Raw genomic sequence first — 15,658 nt, forward strand, 5'->3', positions numbered from 1 at the left:
AGCGTGCAGTACCCGGCGTACACTACCCCCGCCGTCGCCGCGGCGCGCCGCCCAGGGCTACCCAGGGCCCATGCGGCCCTGCGAGCCCCGCCGGGCCCCGCCAGGCCCCGCCAGGCCCGCCAACCCACCCCCATCTCCAGCCAGCGGCACCGGCCCATCGATCCCCGGCCGAGGCCCCCGCAGCCCCGGCGAGTCCCCGCAGGCCCGGCCCCGCCGGCCCGCCAGCCCCGCCAGCCCCGCCAGCCCTGGCACCACGGCCCCGCGAGTCGCCTAGCCGCGCCGCCGCGCCACGCCGCCCCGCACAACACGGCGGACCCACGCAGTGGCGGAGCGTGGCCGCGCGGCGCAGCGGGCGGCTGATGAAGAGGGTGGGGTGGGGCTGGTGGGGCTCGGCGGGGACGGGGTTGGCGGCCACCAAAACAAAGCGGCCTCCGCGTCGTTAGGCCCCACCCCGCCCCTAGGGGGCTGGCAGGGCCCACCACGCAGGGCCCACCACGCAGTGGGCTAGAAGACCGTAACCGGTGGAGGTGGCCGAAGTTCTAGACGCGTTTTGAGCTCCAGGGTCGCTACATGGGAGTCGAACCGAGCGTGTGACCCCACCAATGGATTCCTCGTTCGGAGAGCAATCCAGTGGTGGGGTCACACGTTCGGTTCGAGTCCCATTTAGCGACTCTGGAGCTCAAAACGCGTCTAGAGTTTTGGCCGCCTCCACCGGCTTCTGGCCCACTGTGTGGGCCCACGCCGTCGGCTCGCCGCAAGCGCCGCAAGCGCCACGTTGTCTTCTCTTTCCTTTTTCTCAGGAGGATCTGGGCCACCCCGACGCGGCATCGAGGCACCGGTAACAAATTATATTTGGCGGAATAACGAGATCGGAAAGAATGGTCCGGGGCTTCCGAGTGGAGCCCCTGGGCTGTTTGATGGCGGGGTGGGGGAGGGGGGGGGGGCACAGGCATCCCGCGGCAAAGAGGAAAGAGCGACAACCTTCCTGCCTAAAATGCAAGTCGACACACTGCGCGCTGCCAGCGCCCGCAGACTGATTCCGAGAGGCGTTTCCGTCGCTCTGCCTCTCTCGCACCCTAACGGGACGCCCCATGAGTGCGAGAGAGACAGAGCGACGAAGACGACTCTCGCAATCAGTCGATCGGCCGATCGCAGAGGGAGTCGCTGCCGGGAAGCACGGCCGCATGCATGAGCGCGCGCGAGTCTAATGCAGGAGAATCGGAGGGATATGAAAAAAGAAGGAGGATGCAGCGTTTCGCGGAACGTGTGTCGCTTTCGGCAGGAGGAGGGACTCGAACCCAGGGCCACGAGGAAAAGGCGCGCGTCAGCCCGGCTCGCTGGTCTAGACAGCGCACAGTGGGCCGGAAGACCGGCGGAGGCGGTCCAAATCCCGGACGCATCTTGAGATCCAGAGTTGCTAAATGGGAGTCGAACCGAGCGTGTGACCCCACCAATGGATTGCTCGTTCGGAGAGCAATCCATTGGTGGGGTCACACGTTCGGTTCGGGTCCCATTAAGCGACTCTGAAGCTCAAAACGCCTCAAAATTTTAGCCGCCTCCACCGGTCTTCCGGCCCACGGCGCGTGGGTAGGGGAGCGGCCTGTAGCGTCCTCGGGTCCTAGCGAGAGGCAGCATCCATAATGCACAAAGTGAGCTCCATCGGGAGCCTGCATGTACGTGCACTCATGTTGTGAGTTAGCTGCAGTGTCGCGCTGGAGTGTACAGGCACGCTCGCTGCACTGTAGAGGCAGTGTCCACGGCGTTACGCACCAGCTGGAGTGTACAAGCACGCTTACTTCACTGTAAGAGAGCATACATGCATGCATAACATGTTCGCGAGGTAAATCACGGTTATTTGGCCGTAAGGAGCGTTACTCACCCGGGACGTGAGTCATGCCACATCGCTCACGGCGCAGGGCCGCGCTGGGCGCAGTCCGCCCAAGGGCCGCCGTACTTCACCGTAAGTCCGCGAACTGTCAGGGCGCTGGCATGCAACCACACTGCGTAATCTCCGGGTCGCGCTGCGCAGCGCCCCAACCCAACTTTGGGCTGCCCGTCTCTGAGCGACGGGCGATCAACGTCGGAGACCTGCATGTCTCCAAAGGGGCCGTGTGCCTCGAAGAGGCTGCTGCCTTGCTCGCTGATGCCGAACCCAGGGCCCGCACAGTGGGCCAGAAGACCGGTGGAGGCGGACGAAACTCTAGACGCTGTTTGAGCTCCAGAGTCGCTAAACGGGACTCGAACCGAACGTGTGACCCTCCCAATGGATTGCTCTCCGATCGAGGAATCTATTGGTGGGGTCACACGTTCGGTTCGAGTCCTGTTAAGCGACTCTAGAGCTGAAAACGCGTCTAGAGTTTTGTCCGCCTCCACCGGTCTTCTGGCCCACTGTGGCTCGTCGCACCGTCTCCCTCTCGCACTCGCGGGGCGTGGAGGTGCGAGCGAGACAGAGCGAGGCCCCCTCGCGGGTCCCGCGACGCGTGGGCGTGCCATTAGGCAGCGGGTCGGCGCTGGGCCCAGCCGGCCGGCCGGCAGCAGTGCCTTGGCGTGCCTTGGGCACAGGCAGGCGGGCAGGCTGCCACTACCAAATCGATTCCCCGCGAGTAGGCCCAGCCCGCGCAGCCCGCGCAGCGCGCAGCCCAGCCCTGTGGGCCGCGCCGTGGACCCTGCAGGACCGGCCGGGCCCCGCGTCAGTCCACGGCCCTCACAGGCCCAGCTGGTGCCCTGCGAGCCCTGCAAGCCCTGCGAGCCGGCGGCCAGGGCTCACACCACCCCAGCCGCCCTGTTTGGTGGGCACAGCGGCAGGGGCGGCACCAGGGGGGCGGGGGGCGGGGGCGCAAGTAGGGCGAACCAAGGCCGCTGCGTGGCCCCACTGGGCCCCACGGGACGGGGCGGAGGGGGCGGGCCCACGGTGCTTGGACGAGGAAAAAGAGGGACGAGAGGAGAGGAGCAGGCGAGAGAGAGAGAGAGAAAGAGAGTAAGGAGGAAGAGGCGTGGAAATGGGGGGCCTGGGAGCCGCATCTCGTGACGTCACAGGATTGTCTCGGCGTGATCACACGCCCGCCGTTTCCCACGCCGTGCGGCGCGTGCTGCCCGTCAGTGACAGCGTCAGTGACAGCGTCAGTGACAGCGTCACAGTGGGCCGGAAGACCGGCGTCGGCTGCCGAAACTCTCGACGCGTTTTGAGCTCCAGAGTCACTAAACAGGACTGGAAGCGAGCGTATGACCCCACCGATGGATTCCTCGTTTGGAGAGGAATCCATTGGTGGGGTCACACGTCCGGCGCGAGTCCCATTTAGCGGCTCTGGAGCTCAAAACGCGTGACCCGCCTGACCCAATAGCATCAGTGACACGACAGTGTGACCGCCACGGCCTCCACACGTGCATCAGTGACGTTGCACGTGGAACACCACCACGCCTGCAGAGTAATGACAGTGACAGCCGAACACGTCTAGCACACACACACACTCACACACACACTCACACATGACTTAACTGGTGCATGCACGCGTTGTCACACACTTTCGGGACGCGGTCTCGTTTCGCAGTGTGTGGGAGATAAGAGAGGCATCACACGCCCACCTTCTCACTGGGTTGACAACGTTTTTCCCCAAAAAAATCTAGTAAGAGTAAAATAATTTGTATCCCAATCTGCCCAGCCACCAGGATGGAGATGTGCAGCCGAATATATGGAGACGAAATCGACTCGTTCGATGAGAGAGTATCCGTAAGCTCCGCTATGAATATGACTGTTTAAATTTGCGCTGGGCACACAACCTATACAGTACGCTGCAAACTTCAAAACACACACACACACACACAGCTGACGCGCATCATCCTGGTTACTCATCTACGATACTTGCTAAGCACATAGTACTCCGAAGTGCGCCTGAAAATGCACAGTGTGAGAACCGCGATTTAGTTTTAAAAATGGGAAGTTTAAACAATGACCATCATCGAAGAGAGCCATTCTGAAACTTCGCCCCAGAACGTATTCTATTTTTATCGAAGGCGCGCGTTTTTAAGGTGTGCTGCTAAATTGGCGGCTAGCACAGATGCGCTCGGCACGCTGCTTTTTCGGGAGCCTTAAGGCACGGGCCTTAAAGACGAGAGCCCGATCCCGATCGAGCCCCGCCACCACACTGCGTACTCGCGATTAGCATGCCCTTGCCAAATGCGCCCGCGTACACAAGTACACTACTCGGCCCGCAGAGTACAGTGGCGGAGCGGGTTATCAATGCCTGGGGAGTTTACCAGCCAAACACAAGCCATGCCCCTCCGTCCGGAAGAGCCCGCCGCACTCTTCACCGAGACGCCAGCAGACTCATTCCGAGAGTCGTCGCTCTGTCTCTGTCGCACTCACGGGGCGCCCCGTGCAGGCGCGAGAGAGACAGAGCGACGTTTGCAGCCGAAGGACAAGCCTCGTCTCGACACGTTCGCCTTCTTGACAGTGTGCTTCATGGAGATGCGGCGTCTCATGATTTCAGCACGACTTGTTTGGGAAGGCAATCATTGTTTTTGTTGAGAAAGAGAAAGTTTGCTTTGGGCCTTTGGGGGACGGGCGGGGGGCGGTGGTTGGCGGCCCGGGCCACGTACCTCATTTTGACACTCTCCCGCCGAAATCAAGTAACCGAGGGAGACGAGCCTCGAATTCATTAAAAACTCGCGCCCAGAACTGAAAAGGGCGGCTGTTTGTTTATCACGGTGTACCCGTCATTATCGAACGGGCCGCCAGAGTCAACAACAAACTTTCGGCCAACTCGCCTCGCATGCGGCCTGGGCGTGTGCCTGGGCTATGCTTGGCCTATGCCTGGGCTGGGCCTGGGCCTCCACTGTGGGCGCTAGCTCCAGCGCTTCTGCGACCAAGCCGGCCCAAGGCCCCCGCAGCCCCAAGGTCGCGTGCAGCGCGGACTTAGCCTCGCGGCAGGCGGCGCGTCGCGAGTCGTGGCGGCCTCAGCGTCGCACCGCGCCAGTCCAGCACACTGATTCTCAGAGTCCTCTCCCTCCCCCTCTCTCTCTCTCTCTCTCTCTCTCTCTCTCTCTCCCTCCCTCCCTCTCTCTCTCTCTCCCTCTCTCTCTCTCCCTCTCTTCTCTCTCCCTTCTCTCTCTACGAGTCGAAGACAGCGCTCTGCGAGCCTAGCCGGGGCACCGAGCGACTCGCCTCGCAGTGCCCCAGCCCCGCCGAGCTTTTCCGATAGTCAAATGACAACGCGACCCGTGAGAATGAGATGCACGTCGATGCAAAGCGAGTGCAGTGTGGCAGCGCCGTGGCCAGGCCGACTGCTTCCCAGGCCTCTCTCTCTGTCTCTCTCGCACTCGTGGGGCGTCCCGTGCGGGTGTGAGAGAGACACACTGACGCGTCCGCGGGTGGCGCCTGGGCCGCCTGGGCCGGCCGGCCACGGTTTTCGGCCCAGTGCCAGCGGCCGCCAGGGCTCCGAATTTACACCTCTGTCTCCGTCTGTCTGTCCGCCTGTCTGTCCGCCTGTCTGTCCGCCTGTCTGTTCGTCCACTCGCCGGTTTCGCACCCAAATTGGATACTGGACTCGGAAGATTCGTTGGCACCTGCCCCAGTGATCCGAAGGGAGGACAGCAAAACGCGATTTCAGAAACACGGTCGGTCTGCCGCTGGCGCTGTAATGGGCTTCCGGGGCCAAAGCAATCGGCAATCGCACGACGCACAGTGGGCCAGAAGACCGCTGGAGGCGGCCAAAATTCTAGACGCGTTTTGAGCTCCAGAGTCGCTTAATGGGACTCGAACCGAACGTGTGACCCCACCAATGGATGCCTCGTTCGGAGAGCAATCCATTGGTGGGGTCACACGATCGGTTTGAGTCCCGTTTAGCGACTCTGGAGCTCAAAACGCTTCTAAAGTTTTGCCGCCTCCACCGGTCTTCTGGCCCACTGTGCGACGCGAGGCTGCGACGAGCAACTCAGGAGGTGCTGAGCAAGACAGAGATGGAGGCACGAAAACGTTCAGCTTCGAACACCTAATCAAACATGGACGCCCCGAAGGAAATCAAAACCTCGACACCACTCCGGAAACTTGAATAAAACATCTCGAACTTGGACCGACTTCGCCGCGGCTCCCAACAATCAATAATACTCGGGGCTCTTTTTAATCGCGAAACTTTCAAAAACTAGAGGCGGGAAGCTTGAGGGCCGTTTCCTTCCACCTCGGCCGTTGCCGCAGCAGCAACGTTCGGGCGCAGTGTCCGCGACACACCCTGTAGACAACAGCGCGGCAGCATGGCGGCAGCATGGCGGCAGAGAGGCAAGAAGCACCGTTACCAGTGGACTGGCCCGCCGGGCCCGCCGGGCGCCCCTCCGCGCCTCACGTAGTCCCCCCCCCCCCTTCCCCCTTATCCCCTTCCACAGCGAGAAAAGTGAAAGGGTACGGCAAAACTCCTTGAAAGTTCAACAGGACGCCTCACAACGCCGCGCCAGGCAGTGCAGTGCGCCGCGGCGGCCCTTGGCCAGAGCGCTGCAAGCACCACGTCGGGGGAACGTTCGGGTTGCACGTTTAGCAGTGCACTGCCAAGTGATGCCTCTGGCAGGGCCTTGCCGCCTTGGCCGCAAACTAAATGATTTTCAACTAATTTGGTGCTTTTTGTACAAAGGTCGTGGACGCTGTAAACGCTTTAAGCAGCGGCAGCCGACCTTGGGGTCGCAACCCCATTTTGGCCGGTCGCACGCCAAAAAAAGGATGGGATTGTAAACTCAATATTTCAGAATTCACGGATAGTCGTATTCCATGTACCCGAAACAAAGGAACGAGCTTCAAAGATACGCAAAACACACTCTAAATGTTGTACAGTGAAGATTCTCCATATATTATAGTGAAAATGTCATGGTGGTGCATCTGACTTCATAACGAACCGTTGATAATTCACTTTGACTAATTTCGTTGGTATTATGGAGAAAATCTCCACCATAATGTTATGTTGGTGCAGCCTTTCACCGTAAGACATTTACAGTGCATTGTCTTAAAGTCATTATGTCTGATTGCAGGGCCATGAACAGTTTCTATTGAGAACACTCTTTTGGGTGCAACGTACAGACGCTGCAAACCCCTCCGCACGCCACCGCACGCGGTGCACCTTAAAACCAACCCACGCCGCCCTCGCGCGCTCTTCCAGAACGCTGCTCGCGGAAACTGTTGCATCAACAATTAAAACAACGGCTCCAGAACCTTTCTGGCGGTACATCCTCGGCGCCGTGACGCGGCCGGCCTTTGCGCCAGCCTTTGCGCCAGCCTTTGCGCCAGCCTTTGCGCCAGCCTTTGCGCCAGCCTTTGCGCCAGCCTTTGCGCCAGCCTTTGCGCCAGCCTTTGCGCCAGCCTTTGCGCCAGCCTTTGCGCCAGCCTTTGCGCCAGCCTTTGCGCCAGCCTTTGCGCCAGCCTTTGCGCCAGCCTTTGCGCCAGCCTTTGCGCCAGCCTTTGAGCGCGGCTCTGAACAGCCAACGGCGGGCCTTTTTTCGACGCGCAGTGTACAGGGCCGCGCAGAGGGTTGTTGTTGCTGCTGTCCTTGTTGATTGCAGTGAATGTCCCCGGCAATAAGCCACTGGCCGCGTGAAGCATTCAGCGTCCTGACCCGGCCAACGCGACGCCACGCCACGCGCTCCGAATTCCGTGTGAAAACTGCATCCCCGGCATCGATTCCGCAGCAACAACAACAAGCGGCGCGAATCGATACGACAACAACAACAACAACACGCCGCAATGTAGTGATCCAAACACGCCGAAAATATAATAAACCATTAAGAGAGAGGGCATCAGCCGAAAAGAGCGGGAGGAGAGGGGAGGGGGCGAGCACGTGCAGCGGGGCAGGTCGTTGACCGGGGCGAGGAGGGCGGGAGGGGAGGGGGCGGGGAGAGGCCGCGGGGAGGGGAGGGGAGGAACCCGAAGCAAGAGAGCGGGCCACGCCAGGGCCTGCGTGCCGCGCGGAGCCGCGCCCCCCGGTTGGGTCGGCGGGGCGGGGCGGGCGGGGCGGGGCAGTGGCCCTCCTGCCAGCCGCGCTCGGCTCGCTTTTGGCGTGGACTGTACACACACTCACACATGACACGCTACGCGACGCTACGCGACGCGGGTCGCGGCGTCGCGGCGTCGCAGATAGAAAGCATTTCGTGGCGTCGGAGCGCGTAACGGCTGCCCAGAGATAAGTGAGTCACTATCATCAGCGGCTCGCTGCGCTACACTAGCAAACCAGGGCTGCGCCCGCAAGGGCTACGCTAGCCACGCCAGCCACGCCGGCAAGCCCCTTTCGCCGCGACCTTCGCCTGGCGGATTCCGAGCGTCTCTCTCTCTCTCTCTCTCTCTCTCTCTCTCTCTCTCTCTCTCTCTCTCTCTCTCTCTCTCTCTCTCTCTCTCTCTCTCTCTCTCTCTCTCTCTCTGTCGCACTCACGGGGCGTCCCGCAGGGGTGCGAGAGAGACAGAGCGACGCCCGCTGGCGGCCTGTCCCGGACGACCTAATGTCTCACTCGCTGCTGGAGTCTCACGACGCGAACCGCCCTGGGCGGGGCCCTGGCGAGGCCCCTGCTGCGCCCCATGCCGGGCTGGCTACCCGACACCTGGCACGAGAAGGCCGAGAAGGCCGCCCTGCAGCCCGATGGCGTCGCCATGGCGACCCAGTGCATCCCCGAGCCCAGCCCGGAACCGCGATGGAACTCACGTGCAGGCCTTCGGCAAGGGCGACGGCGACGGCCAGGTGACCCGGAGCGCCTGCGGTTCTCGGGGTAGGCAACCGCCGCAGCAGCGCGCAGCCCTGGCCGGCGGGTTGCCTACTGGGCGCCCAGCGGGTTGCCTGCGCCGATCTCGCAGGCGGCGTTGCACGGCCAGGCGGCCGAAATTCTAGACGCGTTTTGAGCTCAAGAGTCGCTAAATGGGACTCGAACAGAACGTGTGACCACACCAACGGATTCCTCGTCCGGAGAGCTATCCATTGGTGGGGTCACACGTTCGCTTCGAGTCCTGTTAAGCGACTCTGCAGCTCGAAACGCGTCTGGAATTTTGACCGCCTCCACCGGTCTTCTGGCCCACTGTGCGGCGCCGTGACTCGCGGTTCGCCGCCAAGACGTACAGGATGTTGGCCGTCCGCCTGTCTGGGCGCATCCGTCAGAGTAATGGTTTCCCCATTCCGACACACGGCGTCTGGCGCGGCAAGGCGCGGCGCCAGGCCCACTCCGTGCTGCTCTCTCTCTCTCTCTCTCTCTCTCTCTCTCTCTCTCTCTCTCTCTCTCTCTCTCTCTCTCTCTCGTCCTGCTGGGGTGCGAGAGAGACAGGGTGCTGGCTAAGACTGCCCGCTGGCACGCGCTCCTCCGGCACGGGGTGGATCACCGGAAAATCCATCAAGGAGCCGGTCCTTTTCGCTTCGAAGACGAAGAATCTCTCCCAGAAACCAATATGCAAGGTCTGATGACAACGGACTGTCTATGTGTGACAGCTGGGTCAAGATTATCAGCAAACGTGCTGCATCCGGCGTGGTACAGCCCGAAAGTAAAGTCAATTCCAGGGAAAGCCGGCTTTCGCGTAACCAGGAAGGACTTTGGAGTACCAAAACACTTCCTTGAATCGCGAAGGAAAGAGAGTCCTCCACAAATGCTTGATAAACTTAATCCACGCAGACACATAGTGACACAGAACGTTGAGCACGTGTGTGTAAGTGTGTGTGTGTGTGTGTGTGTGTGTGCATTCACACACACACACACACACACCCACGCGCGGCTGGGATAGGGCCAATTGGGCATGGAGCAGGCACGCGCGTTCCGAGTGGTTCACGGCACTGGTAGTGACTGTACGTCGCGGTCTTTCTGCGCGGACTGTACCACAGCCCGCCGCGCATGCATGCACGCACCGCGGCACCGCGGTACAGCCACTGATAGTGGCGGCATTCGATCGCCGGGGCGTCGGTGGCTCGGTCGGGCGCATCCCGCGGTCGTATACAGTGTGGTGCAGCACGCACAGCGACAGCGGGACAGCGCGACACAGCAGACGGATTCGTTCTCTGTCTCTCTCGCACTCACGGAGCACGCCGCATTGGTGCGACGGAGCACTGCGTGGTGCCAGGCCGGAGAGCACGGAGCCGGATTCGACTTGGACTCTCACAGACCGTGATCAGGAGACGGGAATTGGGGTCAAGGCCCTTTTCACTTCGGGTGTAGGTTCCCTTCCCGGCCGCCGTCCGGCCGTCCAGGCTCCGAACCTGCTCCGACGCACGGTGGACCCGCGCCCCGCCCCGCCCCGCCCCGCCCAGTTCCGCTACGCGCCGCCACCGAGTTCCAACGCCAGCGCCTCGAACCACCATCCTGGCCGGCAGGCCGACGGCTGGCTGGCCGAGGTGCGCGAGGAGCGAGGATCAGGGATCCCATCCAACATTTCGTTTCGTCCTGGAGAGATTCTTCTGACTTACGCCACGGTGCAGTCCGAGGTGCAGTCGGGCACGCACGCACGTTCGCGGAGGCGCTCATTTCACCGGGGATTTCATCCTCCGCGCGAAGGAAACAAAACAAGCCTCATTTTAAACTTGGCCTCGGTTCCAAACTCGGTTCAAAGTCAGATTCAAAGGATTCGGGGGTTTCCAATAAGCCGAAGTCTTGATCCAAGACCTCAGGTGTGAAAGAATTCTTTCACCTGAGGTGCATACAGGCAGGACCCACTAGCTCACGATGCCGTCCGGAATTTCTCTCCCAAGATATCACGGTGTCCCGAACAGGATTCCATTCAAGGTTCCATCCAGGATCCCACCCACAATCCCATTCGAAACCCGTCCAGAGTGTCCACACGCACTTACACCTCGAAAAATTTAGGTATATTCTTGACTCAACGCTGATGGCACAAGAAGGCCGAAACGGTAACAAATGTGTAGAAATCGTGGTTCTGGCTGAGTTCCGACAGCCACACTGCAGCCTTGGCTGGGGTGTGCGATTTCCCGGCTTGGTGTCTGGAGACTGTCGTCCACGCCCCAGGGTAACCAACTCGAGATCAGTGAACGTCCGAATCACAACTCTAGGAGATTCCATGAGTTTTTGACCAACTTTTTAAGGTTACTGGTCCCAAAATCGTTGAGATGAAAGCCTTCCCGAGGCAAGGCATGAAAGAGTAGAGTCTGAAGAATACTACTAGGACGTTGAGGGGGACCTTCGACGGCAACTAGATCGGACGCAGTGGCCGCCCAAAGTCAGCGAAAACAGCCACTTTCGGAGACTCCATCACCTTTTGGACCAACTTTGTGCGGTTACTGGTCCCGAAATGGTTGAGGTCAAAGTCTTCCCGAGGCATGGCAGAGTAGGGTCCTGGGTGGCGTCCTCCTCCCGGCCCGTGAGTGAAGGCTCGTGGAGGTCCGCGTGGAGGTCCGCGTGGAGGTCCGCGTGGAGGTCCGCGGCCCCGCGGGTGCGGGCCAGCCCGAGGGCCAGCCGTTGTGTCAGGTCACAACATCCGGGCTGCGCTGCTGCGCTGCGCGCTGCTCTGGGATGACACGGCTCGGCGTCCTTCGCGCAGATAACGCGGCGCCGCACACACACACACGCACACACACACACACACACACACACACACACACACACACACACAAACACACACGCCGCGCTCTGTTTTTCTCTTATTTTCTTCACACTCGGCCCGGCGCGCCGGCGTTCCACTTGGCCCTCTCTGTGTACCGCTACGCCGCGCCACGCCCCGTGCAGTACGAAGAGGGGCGGACTGCGGCGTAGCCGGGCGTAGCCTGGCGTGGCCGCGCGGCCCCTACAGAAGACGACCAAAACCGAGGCATGCGTCGATAGGCAGCGAGCGGGACGCCCCACCCCCGCCACCCACCCCCATGGGGGCCCACTCGGCGGACTCGGCGGCGGGACTTTGGACCGCCGCGGCGGCCGCGGCCATTAGGTCACACTGTGCACCCTCGCAGCCTGGCGGCAACCCTAGCAGCCCGCCGTGGCGGCCGCGGCCATTGGGTCACACTGTGCACCCTCGCAGCCTGGCGGCAACCCTAGCAGCCCGCCGTGGCGGCCGCGGCCATTAGGTCACACTGTGCACCCTCGCAGCCTGGCGGCAACCCTAGCAGCCCGCCGTGGCGGCCGCGGCCATTAGGTCACACTGTGCACCCTCGCAGCCTGGCGGCAACCCTAGCAGCCCGCCGTGGCGGCCGCGGCCATTAGGTCACACTGTGCACCCTCGCAGCCTGGCGGCAACCCTAGCAGCCCGCCGTGGCGGCCGCGGCAACCCTAGCAGCCAGCCCTGCCGTCGACTGTCGCCCTCGTACCCCCACGGGGCGCCCTATGAGTGCGAGAGTGAGCCTCAAAATTCGGCATGGCCGCAGCGGCGCAGCCCGCTGTGTAACTCAGACTGTCTCTCTCGCACACCTTCGGCACGCCCAGTGAGTGCGAGAGAGACAGGCGCCCTAAGGGCGGGCGCCGCCACGCCCACCCTTCTGTGACCCAGTCTGGGGGAGGCTTCGGCTTTTTGGCGCCCCACGGCCCCACGGCCCCACCGCCCCACGGCACGACGCATGGCCAAAAACCAGCGCCAAGCAGCCAAATCGGCCGGAAAAGGCTTGCTACCGCTGCCTCTCTCGCACCAAACGGACGTCCCTCGAGTGCGAGAGAGACGGAAACACCGGTTGGTATCAGGTCGCGGATGAGGGAAACGGTGGCGAGCATTTTCGCGCCACTGTGGAGTCTGCAGCCCTACCGAAACCACCCCCACCCCACCGGCCGCGCGCTGAGGAATGGTGTCTTGCGTGACTGTACAATTCCAGATTTCAGGTCCACCTGGTGCACCCGGCCGACGCAGGGCAGGTACAGCAGTGTAGCAGACGGTGAGAGATACAGAAAGATCTGAAAACGTTGCCCAAATGGTCAGTCGTCGTCGAAAATCGCAGCTAGCACGCCCCGTCGCCAGCATTTTCAGCTTCGTCACTGCACTGCGATGACGACACGCCATACTGAAGTGGCTGCCGCACGCGTGCACTGAGCACTACACTGTGCGACCGGAACGCTTTTAGAAAGGAACCAAGCGACATCGAACTGCAGACAGTGGCGCTTTCTCCGACACGCCCAGCCCAATAGGCAGAGTGCATTTGCCGCAGTGTGCCATCGAGAGAGTGGCGGGGCGGGGCGGGGCGGGGCGCGGCGCGGCGGGGCCCGGAGAACCAACGGTATACGGACACTGCCTAGCCCGGCCCGCCAAGACCTGCCGCTCGCGTGGTGCGCCAGCCACGCCAGCACACGTCTCAAAACTTGGTCGGACGGCAGGAATCCTCCGGCAGGCGATCCTGGCTGTCCTGGCGAGGGCGGCATGCACGGACCGTGCCACAGTGGGCCAGAAGACCGATGGAGGCGGCCAAAACTCTAGACGCGTTTTGAGCTCCAGGGTCACTAAATGGGACTCGAACCGAACGTGTGACCCCACCAATGGACTCCTCGTTCGGAGAGCAATCCATTGGTGGGGTCACACGTTCGGTTCGAGCCCCATTTAGCGACTCTGGAGCTCAAAACGCGTCTAGAGTTTTGACCGCCTCCACTGGTCTTCTGGCCCACTGTGCGTGCACCGCACCGCACCGCGCCGCGCCAAACCAGGTTCAAGGTTTTCGGAAAAACGTCACGCGCGCAGTCGAGACTCCCAACTACGAAACGGAGCCATCGGGAACGGCGTGGCGGCGTGGCGGCACGGGCCCGTGAGCGACAGAGACGGACGATCGGTGCCAGGGACAGGGAGGAGGTCACATGAGCCTCTTGCCAAGGACAGGGCATAACAGCTCTTGATGAAGGGACATGGGCCTAGCGCCCTCCGTCTGTTCGCCCGCCTGCCTGCCTGCTGTCTGTCTGTCTGTCTGTCTGTCTGTCTGTCTGTCTGTCTGTCTGTCTGTCTGTCTGTCTGTCCGTCTGTCCGTCTGCCTGCCTGTCTGCTGTCTGTCTGTCTGTCTGTCTGTCTGTCTGTCTGTCCGTCTGTCCGTCTGCCTGCCTGTCTGCCAGTCTGTCCGTGGCAGTGCGTGCATCGTTCGAACGGCGCGGCCGGCATGGGGGATGCCGACGGGGGCCGCAGCCGGGCCAACTGCGCCGCGTCGAACGGCTGACGAGTCACAATTTGGTCTGGATTTCGAAACCAGACGAGGCCTGCAAGGCCCGCCAACCTGTAGTGTGAGTGCGGCTTGCGCGCTAGCGCTAGAGAGAGGCAGAGGCGAGGCAGCCCATCTGTGGCCCGCCAGCCAGCCAGCAGGCAGCCCGCCGCGGCCCGCCGCCCGGCCAGCCAGATTGGAAACCTCTAGCAAAAGCGCGCCAACGCCGCCGCGCTAGCGCAAGCTTGCCTCACTTCGAGGACTCGTCGGCCGTGGCACACGTTTTGAACCGACCGGGCCCTGACGGTTTGAACAGTCAAATGGGGCAGGCTTGTGCCTCCTTTCATTGCGTCAGATGTTTGTCCTTCCCTGGCGCCCCCCCCCCTGCCCCTCAGCCGCGTTCATGTCGGAGCGACCAGGCGCTATTTTCGTGGAGATTTCTCCCTGGGCGCAACAATGGACCTGCCGGGCCCAGCTGCAACGCGTGCAGGTGCGCCCGGGCGACGCCAAAAGCGGCACTTTAGGGCAGGCAGTCTTGGACATTCCCTGTGGTTGGCTAATTAGTCCAAGGACCTCCAGAGCCTCGAGACGGCGAGGAGAGGCGCGAAAGCTCACCTGCAGCTCCTCGTGCTTGTTGTCCAGGTGGCTGGTGGCGCGGATAAACCCGCACCGCCACCCCCATTTGGAGATATCCTCTTGAGTAGGGTGGCATCCACTGTACGAGACGAACCGCTTGCCCACCAGCTCCTCGCGGAATTTGTAATCCAGCTTGTAATCCACCATGGCTGGGTGTTGTTGATGCACCTTCCACTTCATTTGCACCACGTTTGCCTCCCCCACACACACTTATTTCTTATTTCACTTGATTTCACTGTATCACTTGTAACCGTCAGCAGCAGGCGACACTGCCGCTGTATGCGTGAACGCACGCACACACGCGCACGCACACCTACACATGACGCACACTCTCACGAAGGCACGTACACCACACTCACACACATATCCACTACACACACTCACATGCGCACACGAGCGCGGAGAACTAGCGCGCGGGACAGGCGAAGCGTCTGCGCCTGCTACATCGGGCTCGGGCTTACTGACGAGTAGGGATGGGGACGGGGCCGTTGGGGCCGCCGCGACGGGGCGGGGCGCGGCGCGGCGTGGCGGCGCGGCGTGGCGGCGCGTAGCGCGGGCCCCGTGGCGGCCGCAGGCTGCCGCAGGCCGCCGTGTCGCTCCGCGCGCCGCGCCAACGCCAAGAAGTAGTCCGCCTGCACTCCGTTCACTCCGTTCACCGCGGCAGCGGCAAGCCAAGCCGAGCCAAGCGCCAAGGCAGGCGGCCTCCCCGCCGTCCCGCGCTTGTCCCTCCCTCCCCGGCCCGCCCGGCCCGCGCTCAGATCCCTCCGCGCTGAGGGACTAGTTCGCCTCGCAGCGCACCAGCGCGCCTGCTTGCGATCTCCCGCCTTGCAGCGTCGCGACGTCACGCGGCGGCGCTGCCAACGGCGCCAACGGCCGGCCGCGGAGGGGAATTCCCTCTCGAGAGAAACGAGCCGCGGCACACCAACGGCAACCAACGGTTGGCGCCACCGCGGAGACTTTTCTCTCACTCCCTCCGA

The 15,658-nt window shown here is 62.2% G+C and overlaps 1 protein-coding gene across 1 annotated transcript in view; it reads right to left on the reverse strand.

The window, feature by feature from the left end:
* Nucleotides 1-15,132, reverse strand: part of LOC117647458 (proteoglycan 4-like) — a 103,127-nt gene extending 87,995 nt beyond the window's left edge. Inside the window, exon 1 of the mRNA XM_034389202.1 lies at nt 14,661-15,132. Within this exon, the coding sequence (XP_034245093.1) occupies nt 14,661-14,861 (201 nt within the window). The 5' untranslated portion in view covers nt 14,862-15,132. The remainder of the gene's footprint in view (nt 1-14,660) is intronic.
* Between the last annotated feature and the right edge of the window lie 526 nt (nt 15,133-15,658).

This window comes from Thrips palmi, unplaced genomic scaffold, assembly GCF_012932325.1.
Source record: "Thrips palmi isolate BJ-2018 unplaced genomic scaffold, TpBJ-2018v1 HiC_scaffold_2, whole genome shotgun sequence".
NCBI lineage: Eukaryota > Metazoa > Arthropoda > Insecta > Thysanoptera > Thripidae > Thrips > Thrips palmi.